The sequence below is a fragment of the Ostrea edulis genome, chromosome 1 (genome assembly GCF_947568905.1).
Source record: "Ostrea edulis chromosome 1, xbOstEdul1.1, whole genome shotgun sequence".
NCBI lineage: Eukaryota > Metazoa > Mollusca > Bivalvia > Ostreida > Ostreidae > Ostrea > Ostrea edulis.
In genome coordinates, this window is record NC_079164.1 from 747,741 (window position 1) to 760,245 (window position 12,505).

Genomic DNA, 12,505 nt, shown 5'->3' on the forward strand with positions numbered 1-12,505 from the left:
ACTTTTTTCATCGGGATCGGGATTTGAAAACTCCTTCCTGTGTAAACATTGAAATTGAAGTGAATTGAGCTGTGAGCACATTTTTCAGTTGTTGCGATTAAAACCTTTACAAGTGATTCTGTTTAAATTACGTTTCAGTTTCGTGGAAGTTGTTTTGGGCTACAAAATTTGATAAAGGTACTATACTTAGAATATTGTAATGGCTGTAGTAAATTCACAGAGGCTCGTCATGAATTTTATACACTATAAATACCAATATAGGCCCTATCTATTCTATACTTACACAATGTAAAATTTCAAAAAAGTTCGTGACAAGTTTGTGGTATAATCCGATAGAATAGAACTACCGCCAAATAGTAATATGCTGGGGATAGAAACCATTCCAGGTTCCAAATGGCAGATGTGTTTTTTATGTTTACATATTACAATGTACATACGATACTTATACATTTTAGAGGGTTGGTAAAATGTTGACGCTGCTACCATTGATTTGAGCGACAGGGTTGGTATAAGATAAACTTCTTAAATAACACGTAAAAAAATCAAACCTTTTTGACTTTACCAAACCTTAAAAGAGTTTTAAAACTAGATAGAGTGTTCTGTCGTTAAAATGATAATGTCCTAAGAAGGGCCTGTCCTGAGACCCAGTTACATCATTCTAACTGGACTAATACTAGATAAAATCTAACTAGATTAATACTATGGAATGTTTTATCGTTGAAATTATAATGTCCTACAGACCTGGTTTATGTGGAGAGGGCCTGTTCCGAGACACAGTTAGATCATTTAACTAGACTAATACTGTAAGTGTCCTGAGACACAGATCATTTAAGTGATAATATCCTATGGACCTAGTTTATGTTAGATCATTTTAACTTGACTGAGATCTTTATTTTGTAGATGTCAGAACTCCAACAGGTAAACAAGCAGCTGGATGCAAAATTGATTTCGTTTTTCGACATTTTGACTTTGCTTTACAAAGAACAGGAGAAGCTTGAGGAACAAATCAAGGATGGATTCTTTAACATGTCAAGGGCTCGGTACAGTATGGGAGTAAAATTTGTCGGAATAGATCAGATACATGAGGACAAAATGATGGCATTGACGAAAGTGGAAGTTGGAGAGGTTGGCAAGGAGGATATGTTCACAGCTTTCAGTAATGTTGGCACTGAAGTGGAAAAGGAAGAGGTGGAAACTCTAGGGTTGAGGAAGAGAAATTTGGTACATTCCCCCAAAAAATCTTCACCAGTTGAGAAAGAGACGCCAACCAAACCAAAGGCTCAGCAGGATCCCATCAAATGGTTTGGTGTCCTGGTTCCCCCAAGTCTACGACAGTGCCAGAACCAGTTTAAGTCATCATTGAATACAAGTATTGCAATCGCTAATCTGAAGCAAAAACTGCTGTGTATAAAATCAGAGTACTCGGAACTACAGAAAAGAAAGCTAGAGATATCCCCTAAAGCTGTACACTAAATGCTCCTAGTAGATGTTGCTCATCTCTAGCATAGGAAATTTACAAGTGGACAAATTATGGTCACACAATAAAAAAACAACCCCACAAAGTAATTCTACAAAAGCTTCATCTGGAAAAGTTGCTTTCCACACTTTACAATATCATTATGTCATCCTATTAAATGAAGTTCAGCAGACAGAACAAAGGCGGGTAAAGTTATATAATTGTACATCATGCTAATGAATTATATGAAATACTTTACCATAAATTGTACTTTAAATGCAATTTGTGTGTACTAATGTGTAAATGAACTAATCATGTATGTTATAAATCCTGAAGGGGCCCTGCTTTTGAATAAAAAATCTATTTATCAGATCTATGAAACTGCATGATTTATGATCAACAGTCCTATTTCTAAAGATATGAATTTGATCAATTAAATTGCTACTTGTACAGAAAGTTTATCATTGGCTACTGTTATATACAGAAGTGACAATTATTATATATAAATTTCTGACCACTTCCTTGCCAAATGTATAAAAGAATTATTAATATTATGTCACATTTCTTCTGCTGCTTAATTAAGCTGTTTTATGATGTAGTCTATGAATCTATGAGATGTATTTATAATGAAGAATATTTCCGTGATACAATTTCTGAATAATGATGTTCTTTAAGAGATTACACCTGATAAAAATTTTAATTTGTCTTGTTCCATAAGGAAGAAATGTCTGAAAAAATAAATTACATACATGCAATCTTTTTTACGGTTTTGTCCTCATTTAGGAAATCTCATTTGTTTTCAAACTAGAGAATTATCCTGCATTTTGTCTTCCGGATAAGTGTAAAACCGTCACTTAATTATCGAATATTAGAAGGCTTCATAGCATTGGACATCCTAGGGATTTGAAACTGGTGATAAGAAATCAAAGATGAAGTGAACGTCCAAAGGTTGTGGCACTTGTGGGTTTTATACGTTGAACATCATCGTTTTTTTTAAAGTCACTTGAATAAACTCAGATGACCTATTGCAATTGGTTAGAGTCTGTCATCGTGTGTTAACAATTGAACATTTTTTAGGTCACCTGAGTAAATTGTGTAACCTATTGCAATTGGTCTGTGTCCGTAGTCGTCAGTCGTGCGTTAACAATTAAAATTGTTTAACTTCTTGATAACTACCATTCCAATTCTTTTCAAATTTGGTATGAAGCATATCTTTGGGACAAGGGGGACATAAATTCATTTGTAAATTTCAGGACTCTGGGGCCCTATGGGGAGGCAAAAATTTACAAATTTTCAAAAATCTCTACAATCGCACATCTGTAAGTAAAACTAAATACATAGTGATGGAGAGCAGGAAGGTCTCTACCAAATTTGTAAATTTCATGATCTCCAGTGTAGAGGTTCTGACCCCAGGGTGGGGCCTAACTTAGTATATAGTGTTTATATGTACAATGTAAAACATTTAGATAACATCTTCAGTGCTATTGAAACTAAATGGAATTTTAGAAAAAACAGTAGTTTTATGGTAAATGGTAAATTTCATGATCCTGGGAAGCTGCAGAACTGTAGCTCTCCGAGAAAATATTGGTACGGATCAGAGATCTAATCTGTCCCCAGAGATCTGATCTGTCCCAATATTTTCTCAGGGAGCTACAGTTCTGTAGCTAGATCCCAGGGGTAGGGGTTATGGCATCAGGGTGGGGCCAAAATGGTCAGTGATGTAAATGACTAACAATTGAACATTTTTAATTTCTTTTTGATAACTGCCTTTCCACTTTCTTTCAAATTTGGTATTGAGCATCTTTGGGACAAGGGTGACATAAATTGTAAATTTCAGGACTTCTGCACCCCTGAGGCTTTAGGGGCGAGGCAAAAACTGTCCAAATTTTATTAATTTTCAAAAATAATCTCTACAACTGCACATTTGTAAGAAAAACTAAATGTGATGTAGAAAAGGGAGACCTCTACCAAAGTTTAAAATTTTATAATCCCGGGGGTGTATAAGTTTTGTCTGAAGGGCAGGGCTAAACTTGGTATATAGTGTTTATGTGTAAAACATTTAAGAAACGTCTTCTTTAATGCTAATAAATATTACTGAAACTGAATGAATATTTAGAATAAGCAGGTAGTCCTTTGCCAAAATTGTGAAGACAAAAGAAATAAAATGCACCGCCACGGCACATGATACGCCCGTCACATATTGTTAACATGAACATATCACCATGAAGAGATAGGTATGCATGGAGCCAAATGTCAACCTTCCTTTAAGAATCTTACCCACTTTATGGCCTCATGTGACATTGCTTCAAATATTGATAATGTAAGCTTAATGATTTTTAAAAGGCTATAAAAACATTTTCCCAAATGTTTTCAATGAAATGATTAAAGTGCAAGATAGCCCTTTATCCAAGCAAACAACTTACAATGAAAATATAGACTGGCCATCAAGAACAAATTTGAAAGAATACCAATATATCAACAGTTATTAAGAGGCTTAATTAATAAACTTCCTCTGCCCAATTCCTTAGAGATGTAGATAACACCTGCTTGATCAGAGATGCTCTATCAGAAATGATTAAGACAGTCTCCTTACACTAAACTCATTAATTAATCTTATCAAAATGCTCTTTGCATGCTACTCCCATGGGACAAGTGGAATTTCTCTTGCTATTGTTAGAAACAAAAGAAACATTTTTTATACTAAAAAAAGCTGCACAGTATATCATAAAAAATATGTGTTTTTTTAATGCAACATTTTTGAATAAGCAACAGTATAGATTGTACCCATTAAAACATTTTTTTTTATATCACCTTAATTAAATGTCACAGTGACCTTAAAGTAGGATGCGACACACCTTCTACCTAAGATGCATTAGTTGACCAATTTTGGTGATTCTAGGTCTAATAGTTTTCAAGTTATGAGCCGGACAAGTTTTTGCCATATATGGCCATATCTTCTTAATAAAAAGTCACAGTGACCTGGTTTTAATGTGCGACACACCTTCTACCCAAGATGTATCTACAGACAAAGTTTGATGATTCTAGGCCTTGTAGTATTTAAGTTACGGGTCGGACACGAAAAAGCTAACAGACGGACAGACGGACGGACATGAACGCCATACCATAATACGTCCCGTCTTAAGACGGGCGTATAAAACCCCCGAAAAAATACATGCGAAAAGATGAGGAAATCCGCAAATTAGTGACCAATTTTGACGGCATTTCACTTGATGTTTTGTTGTCTAATGTAAGAAAGTTTGATACTAATAATAAGATTGGAAATAAAATTTGTCCTTTTTGCACTTGATATATGCACACACACACACACAATTGAGATATCTTCGAGTAAATTTATTTATAAGTTTTAAAAATTGGTGGTCTGTGTAATAACGCAAAATAAAGACACAATAAGAAAAATAAAAGATGTGATAAGATGGAGTAAAACAAAACAAAGGCAGAGTAAAACAAAACAAAGGTGGAGTAAAACAAAACAAAGGTGTGAAAAGGCAGAGTAAAACAAAACAAAGGCAGAGTAAAACAAAACAAAGTTGGAGTAAAACAAAACAAAGGTGTGATAAGGTAGAGTAAAACAAAACAAAGGTGGAGTGAAACAAAACAAAGGCAGAGTAAAACAAAACAAAGGCAGAGTAAAACAAAACAAAGATGTGATAAGGTAGAGTAAAACAAAACAAAGGTTTGATAAGGTGGAGTAAAACAAAACAAAGGCAGAGTAAAACAAAACAAAGGTGTGATAAGGTGGAGTAAAACAAAACAAAGGTGTGATAAGTTGGAGTAAAACAAAACAAAGGCAGAGTAAAACAAAACAGAGGTGTGATAAGGTAGAGTAAAACAAAACAAAGGCAGAGTAAAACAAAACAAAGGCAAAGTAAAACAAAACAAAGGTGTGATAAGATAGAGTAAAACAAAACAAAGGCAGAGTAAAACAAAACAAAGGTGTGATAAGGTGGAGTAAAACAAAACAAAGGTGGAGTGAAACAAAACAAAGGCAGAGTAAAACAAAACAAAGGCAGAGTAAAACAAAACAAAGGTGTGATAAGGTGGAGTAAAACAAAACAAAGGTGTGATAAGGTAGAGTAAAACAAAACAAAGGTGTGATAAGGTAGAGTAAAACAAAACAAAGGTGTGATAAGGTAGAGTAAAACAAAACAAAGGTGTGATAAGGCAGAGTAAAACAAAACGAAGGTGGAGTAAAACGAAACAAAGGTGGAGTAAAACAAAACAAAGGCAGAGTAAAACAAAACAAAGGTGTGATAAGGTAGAGTAAAACAAAATAGGTGTGATAAGGTGGAGTAAAACGAAACAAAGGTGTGATAAGGTGGAGTAATTAGAGGCGTACATGTCATATAACGCCAATCTATACAGCTATTATAGACAGGAGCGGATCTATAGACAGGAGCGGATCTATGCAGCTATTATAGACAGGGGCGGATCTATACAGCTATTATAGACAGGGGTGGATCTATACCGCTATTATAGACAGGAGCGGATCTATACAGCTATTATAGACAGGAGTATATCTATAAGCTATTATAGACAGGAGCGGATCTATACAGTTATTATAAACAGGAGCAGAACTATAGACAGAAGCGGATCTATACTGCTATTATATACAGGAGCGGATCTATACAGCTATTATAGACAGGAGTAAATCTAAAAGCTATTATAGACAGGAGCGGATCTATACAGTTATTATAGACAGGGGCAGATCTATATAGTATCTACAGGGAGGACTGCAACTTAAGTTAAAGTAGTTTGGACTGTATGATAAAAATGTCCCCGATCGCCAAGTCTAGTTTGTTTTTCTATTTTGATCGCGTATTGATAAATGAATTAGATAAATTCGTGATAACCAAAGTGAGAAGAATTTTATAAATAAAGCTATAAATAGAACTAGGTGTTAGTACTAGTATCACAAACAGAAACACGTGTTATAGGTATGTGTGTGTTCTTCATCAATTAGAGAACACTGACTTTATACAGTAATTCTCTTTGAGCGATGTTGCTGCGCTGACTATACATCAACTCTGTTTGAGCGATGTTGCTGCTCTGACTATACATTAACTCTCTTTGAGCGATGTTGCTGCTCTGACTATACATTAACTCTCATTGAGCGTTGTTGCTGCGCTGACTATACATCAACTCTCTTTGAGCGATGTTGCTGCTCTGACTATACATTAACTCTCTTTGAGCGATGTTGCTGCTCTGACTATACATTAACTCTCTTTGAGCGATGTTGCTGCTCTGACTATACATTAACTCTCTTTGAGCGATGTTGCTGCGCTGACTATACATTAACTCTCTTTGAGCGATGTTGCTGCGCTGACTATACATAAACTCTCTTGGAGTGATGTTGCTGCGCTGACTATATACATAAGCTCTCTTTGAGCAATGTTGCTGTGCTGACTATACATTAACTCTCTTTGAGCGATGTTGCTGCGCTGACTATACATTAACTCTCTTTGAGCGATGTTGCTGCTCTGACTATACATTAACTCTCTTTGAGCGATGTTGCTGCTCTGACTATACATTAACTCTCTTTGAGCGATGTTGCTGCGCTGACTATACATTAACTCTCTTTGAGCGATGTTGCTGCGCTGACTATACATAAACTCTCTTGGAGTGATGTTGCTGCGCTGACTATATACATAAGCTCTCTTTGAGCAATGTTGCTGTGCTGACTATACATAAACTCTCTTTGAGCAATGTTGCTGCGCTGACTATACATTAACTCTTTTGTTGCTGCGCTGACTATATACATAAACTCTCATTGAGCGTTGTTGCTGCGCTGACTATACATTAACTGTCTTTGAGCAATGTTGCTGCGCTGACTATACATTAACTCTCTTTGAGCGATGTTGCTGCTCTGACTATACATTAACTCTCTTTGAGCGATGTTGCTGCTCTGACTATACATTAACTCTCTTTGAGCGATGTTGCTGCGCTGACTATACATTAACTCTCTTTGAGCGATGTTGCTGCGCTGACTATACATAAACTCTCTTGGAGTGATGTTGCTGCGCTGACTATATACATAAGCTCTCTTTGAGCAATGTTGCTGTGCTGACTATACATTAACTCTCTTTGAGCGATGTTGCTGAGCTGACTATACATTAACTCTCTTTGAGCGATGTTGCTGCTCTGACTATACATTAACTCTCTTTGAGCGATGTTGCTGCTCTGACTATACATTAACTCTCTTTGAGCGATGTTGCTGCGCTGACTATACATTAACTCTCTTTGAGCGATGTTGCTGCGCTGACTATACATAAACTCTCTTGGAGTGATGTTGCTGCGCTGACTATATACATAAGCTCTCTTTGAGCAATGTTGCTGTGCTGACTATACATAAACTCTCTTTGAGCAATGTTGCTGCGCTGACTATACATTAACTCTTTTGTTGCTGCGCTGACTATATACATAAACTCTCATTGAGCGTTGTTGCTGCGCTGACTATACATTAACTGTCTTTGAGCAATGTTGCTGCGCTGACTATACATTAACTCTCTTTGAGCGATGTTGCTGCTCTGACTATACATTAACTCTCTTTGAGCGATGTTGCTGCTCTGACTATACATTAACTCTCTTTGAGCGATGTTGCTGCGCTGACTATACATTAACTCTCTTTGAGCGATGTTGCTGCGCTGACTATACATAAACTCTCTTGGAGTGATGTTGCTGCGCTGACTATATACATAAGCTCTCTTTGAGCAATGTTGCTGTGCTGACTATACATAAACTCTCTTTGAGCAATGTTGCTGCGCTGACTATACATTAACTCTTTTTGAGCGATGTTGCTGCGCTGACTATACATTAACTCTCTTTGAGCGATGTTGCTGCGCTGACTATACATAAAACTCTCTTTAAGCGTTGTTGCTGCGCTGACTATACATAAACTCTCTTTGAGCGATGTTGCTGCGCTGACTATACATAAAACTCTCTTTAAGCGTTGTTGCTGCGCTGACTATACATAAACTCTCTTTGAGCGATGTTGCTGCGCTGACTATACATTAACTCTCTTTGAGCGATGTTGCTGCGCTGACTATATATATATATATAAACTCTGTTTGAGCGTTGTTGCTGCGCTGACTATACATTAACTCTCTTGGAGTGTTGTTGCTGCGCTGACTATACATTAACTCTCTTGGAGCGATGTTGCTGCGCTGACTATACATAAACTATCTTTGAGTGTTGTTGCTGCGCTGACTATATACATAAACTCTCTCTGAGCGTTGTCGCTGCGCTCTCAAAGAAAATCCTTACTATATTCCACGTTTTCTTCCGTAATGACAAAGACGAATTCCGCCTGTTAACCCAGTAACCCCGGTAACTATGAACAGTTTATCCTGAGACATGTTTCTGTCGCTTTCACGTCCTCTGAGACAGGTGTTGTCAGGATTTATGGATCTAAATGAAGTTGAATCTTCTCTGTTAATACAGCTGATAGTTTGTCTCTCAGTGTCTTCCTGTCAGATTCGTAACTTTTAAATGGGTTTTCTTGCTCGTTTAAGACGCGGGTTGTGTAGTTGTCCCTCTACCCGTCAGTTCCACTATTCATTACCCCCTAACAGAACGTGTCTCGTCATAATACCTCCAGTCGGTAGCATATTTTTCATTCTTTCTTTAACGTTTCATTTCGAGACAACTAGAATTCCAAGTTACGTAGCCTTTGATTGACAGTCATTTTCTAAAAATGGACACAATTAAAAAATAAAATTGATAAAAAATAAAGTTTGCTAATGTCCAAAAATTTGAAATAAAATTTTGTTACATTTGAAGATACAAACTCCATTATTTTTTTAATACCAAATTTAATAGCAGAGATATTTTAAAATGCGCCTACTATAGAGAGGTTTAAGTTCACGAAAGTGATTACATTTTACTGTTGATGCCACCCAGAACAAAAACTTTTCTGATACAACAAATCACATACAAAATAATTTTCGGGGATATTGGGATCATACCTAAGTGTGAAAGAAAGAAAAAAAAAAAAAGCCAACTGCTGAATAGCAAGCAAAATTTCTATCTTTTCAGAACTCTTCTTAGACCTTCATTTGTCATTTTTATCGATATCCGAGTTTTGTTAAATAGATAGAAATCATATCTAGTTGCAGACTTACATCTTTCTTCTTTAATTTGAGCACACAACCAAACAATTCCTAACAATTTCAGATTTGATTTACAAAATGACCGGGCATGTGTCCTTTCCTTACAGACGTGAAATAAATCTACCGACTTTGGCAAATATTGTTTTCATGAATTGATCGTTCATCTTTAAGGTTGTTATTTCAATTCTAGATACAAAATAAAATCTTGTAAATTTATTTTTACAGTAGAATATTTGTATAACCTTCGTAACATTTTAACGATGTGCTGGTTCCCAATAAGTACAAATCTCCAATAAGCACAGGCCTCAGGGCCATAGACTGAAAATAGGCTTAAGTCTAAATTTTTCAATCCAGCTAACTTGCGAAATAATTTTCATAAACAAATGAAATTTTCAGTATTTCTTTGTATTCATTTTTTTTTAACTAGCAGGTTTTTTAACATCTGTGTTTGATAAATCTTAATTAAGGTATAATCAACATTTTTTTTTCAGTTTCCCTGTTTTCGTCATTCGTGCATGGAGCATTGATTTGAGATGAATTTATTTTCTTTTAATTTTATTACAAGGAACCTGTTACGTGTGTTATGGAGGTATTTTAAACAATAAAATTCTTTATTTGTTGTTATCGGGTGATGAAGGTAGCTTATAGGTGCTCAGCCAATCAAATTGCGTGTTACAAGTAAAATCAAATTATTTATTGTTTAAAAATATAATCTATATATCTAAGTACTGAAATATCATATGGCTGACCATTCGTTATATTAAATGGAACAGTCAATGCACCCTTTGACCTTGATGACGCTCCATATTTGGTAATAATAATTGATAGGTGGTACTAAAAAACCGGATCGAACTAATTTTCAACAAATATGCATTCATTGTCGCAGATGAAAGCAATGTTAATTTCAAAAGAAATATGAGAAAAGATTCAGTGAATGTAAATGTATGTATTTAGCGTGATTATAGGACTTCTGAGACAGACACTGGTATTTATTTGATCACGGTAACGACAGAACAGTGAACCAGTATCGTAGGTCCGAGGTCAAGATTATTCCTTGTATTGTGTCTATTGCACAGAGCGGTTGTCTCTTGATTATTCCTTGTATTGTGTCTATTGCACAGAGCGGTTGTCTCTTGGATTGTTCCCATTTTCATTCTATTACATATATTTAGATAAATACTTTCACATGGTATGAATTACTAATATCATTGATTAATTTTTAATTGGACAGATTTAGTCTAGCTCTTATCAAACTGATCTTGGGAATTTCCAGCGGAGCTCTGAAACGCAGTGGCTTACTCCCGCGAGGCTAATGGAATCTTAATTGGACAGATTAAACTGCTTCAAACACCATCATCATTCCCATAGGACAATTCCTCTATCTGTTCTGCGAGGGTGTTGCGGAACGGAACATATTTTATGCAATAATTTTATGAGGAGGTCAGCATTTTGTAAAACCAAAAGGCTTATTATGAACAAGGGAAGCAGAAATATTATATAGAGAACAGGAAGTCATCTTCAGAACCCCCCACATAATGCATCATTATCTAATATGTATTTCAAAACGGTGGATTTTGTGGATGAATGTACCAACAGGCGCTTGCTTGATACATGTATTGTGCGTAAGTTTTAATACAAATATCAAGCAAGCGCCTGTTGGTACCATCCTTTTCCCCGGCTTTATCATTTTCTCCCCCGAATTATGATTGAACCCCTTTCAAATTCTATTACTTTATTCTGGTTGCTTCAATCATGAATATAGAAACAGGTTAGCTAACAAAGTAGCACAATTATTACGCATATTGTACCAAGTGTAGAACTAAATTCATATTCAGTATCTTGTACAGGTGTAGAACTAAATTCAAATTCAGTATCTTATACAGGTGTAGAACTAAATTCAAATTCAGTATCTTATACAAGTGTAGAACTAAATTCATATTCAGTATCTTATACAGGTGTAGAACTAAATTCAAATTCAGTATCTTATACAAGTGTAGAACTAAATTCATATTCAGTATCTTGTACAGGTGTAGAACTAAATTCAAATTCAGTATCTTATACAAGTGTAGAACTAAATTCATATTCAGTATCTTGTACAGGTGTAGAACTAAATTCAAATTCAGTATCTTATACAGGTGTAGAACTAAATTCAAATTCAGTATCTTATACAGGTGTAGAACTAAATTCAAATTCAGTATATTATACAAGTGTAGAACTAAATTCATATTCAGTATCTTATACAGGTGTAGAACTAAATTCAAATTCAGTATCTTATACAGGTGTAGAACTAAATTCAAATTCAGTATCTTATACAAGTGTAGAACTAAATTCATATTCAGTATCTTGTACAGGTGTAGAACTAAATTCAAATTCAGTATCTTATACAGGTGTAGAAGTAAATTCAAATTCAGTATCTTATACAAGTGTAGAACTAAATTCATATTCAGTATCTTGTACAGGTGTAGAACTAAATTCAAATTCAGTATCTTATACAGGTGTAGAACTAAATTCAAATTCAGTATCTTATACAGGTGTAGAACTAAATTCATATTCAGTATCTTGTACAGGTGTAGAACTAAATTCAAATTCAGTATCTTATACAGGTGTAGAACTAAATTCAAATTCAGTATCTTATACAAGTGTAGAACTAAATTCATATTCAGTATCTTGTACAGGTGTAGAACTAAATTCAAATTCAGTATCTTATACAGGTGTAGAACTAAATTCATATTCAGTATCTTGTACAGGTGTAGAACTAAATTCAAATTCAGTATCTTATACAAGTGTAGAACTAAATTCATATTCAGTATCTTGTACAGGTGTAGAACTAAATTCAAATTCAGTATCTTGTACAGGTGTAGAACTAAATTCAAATTCAGTATCTTGTACAGGTGTAGAACTAAATTCAAATTCAGTATCTTGT

At 35.1% G+C, this 12,505-nt stretch overlaps 1 protein-coding gene across 2 annotated transcripts; it reads left to right on the forward strand.

Annotated features, from left to right (window-relative positions):
- Positions 1 to 2,215, forward strand: LOC125665583 (coiled-coil domain-containing protein 115-like). 2 transcript variants are annotated; one of them, XM_048898295.2, is made up of 2 exons: positions 1 to 177; positions 901 to 2,215. In XM_048898295.2, exon 2 carries the CDS (start codon positions 901 to 903, stop codon positions 1,471 to 1,473), a length of 573 nt encoding a protein of 190 aa, XP_048754252.2. In that variant the 5' UTR covers positions 1 to 177; the 3' UTR covers positions 1,474 to 2,215. The 2 variants fall into 2 exon arrangements, with proteins under 2 accessions (XP_048754252.2, XP_056008836.1); XM_056152861.1 differs by having other exon boundaries at positions 19 to 71.
- Positions 2,216 to 12,505: the final 10,290 nt, after the last annotated feature.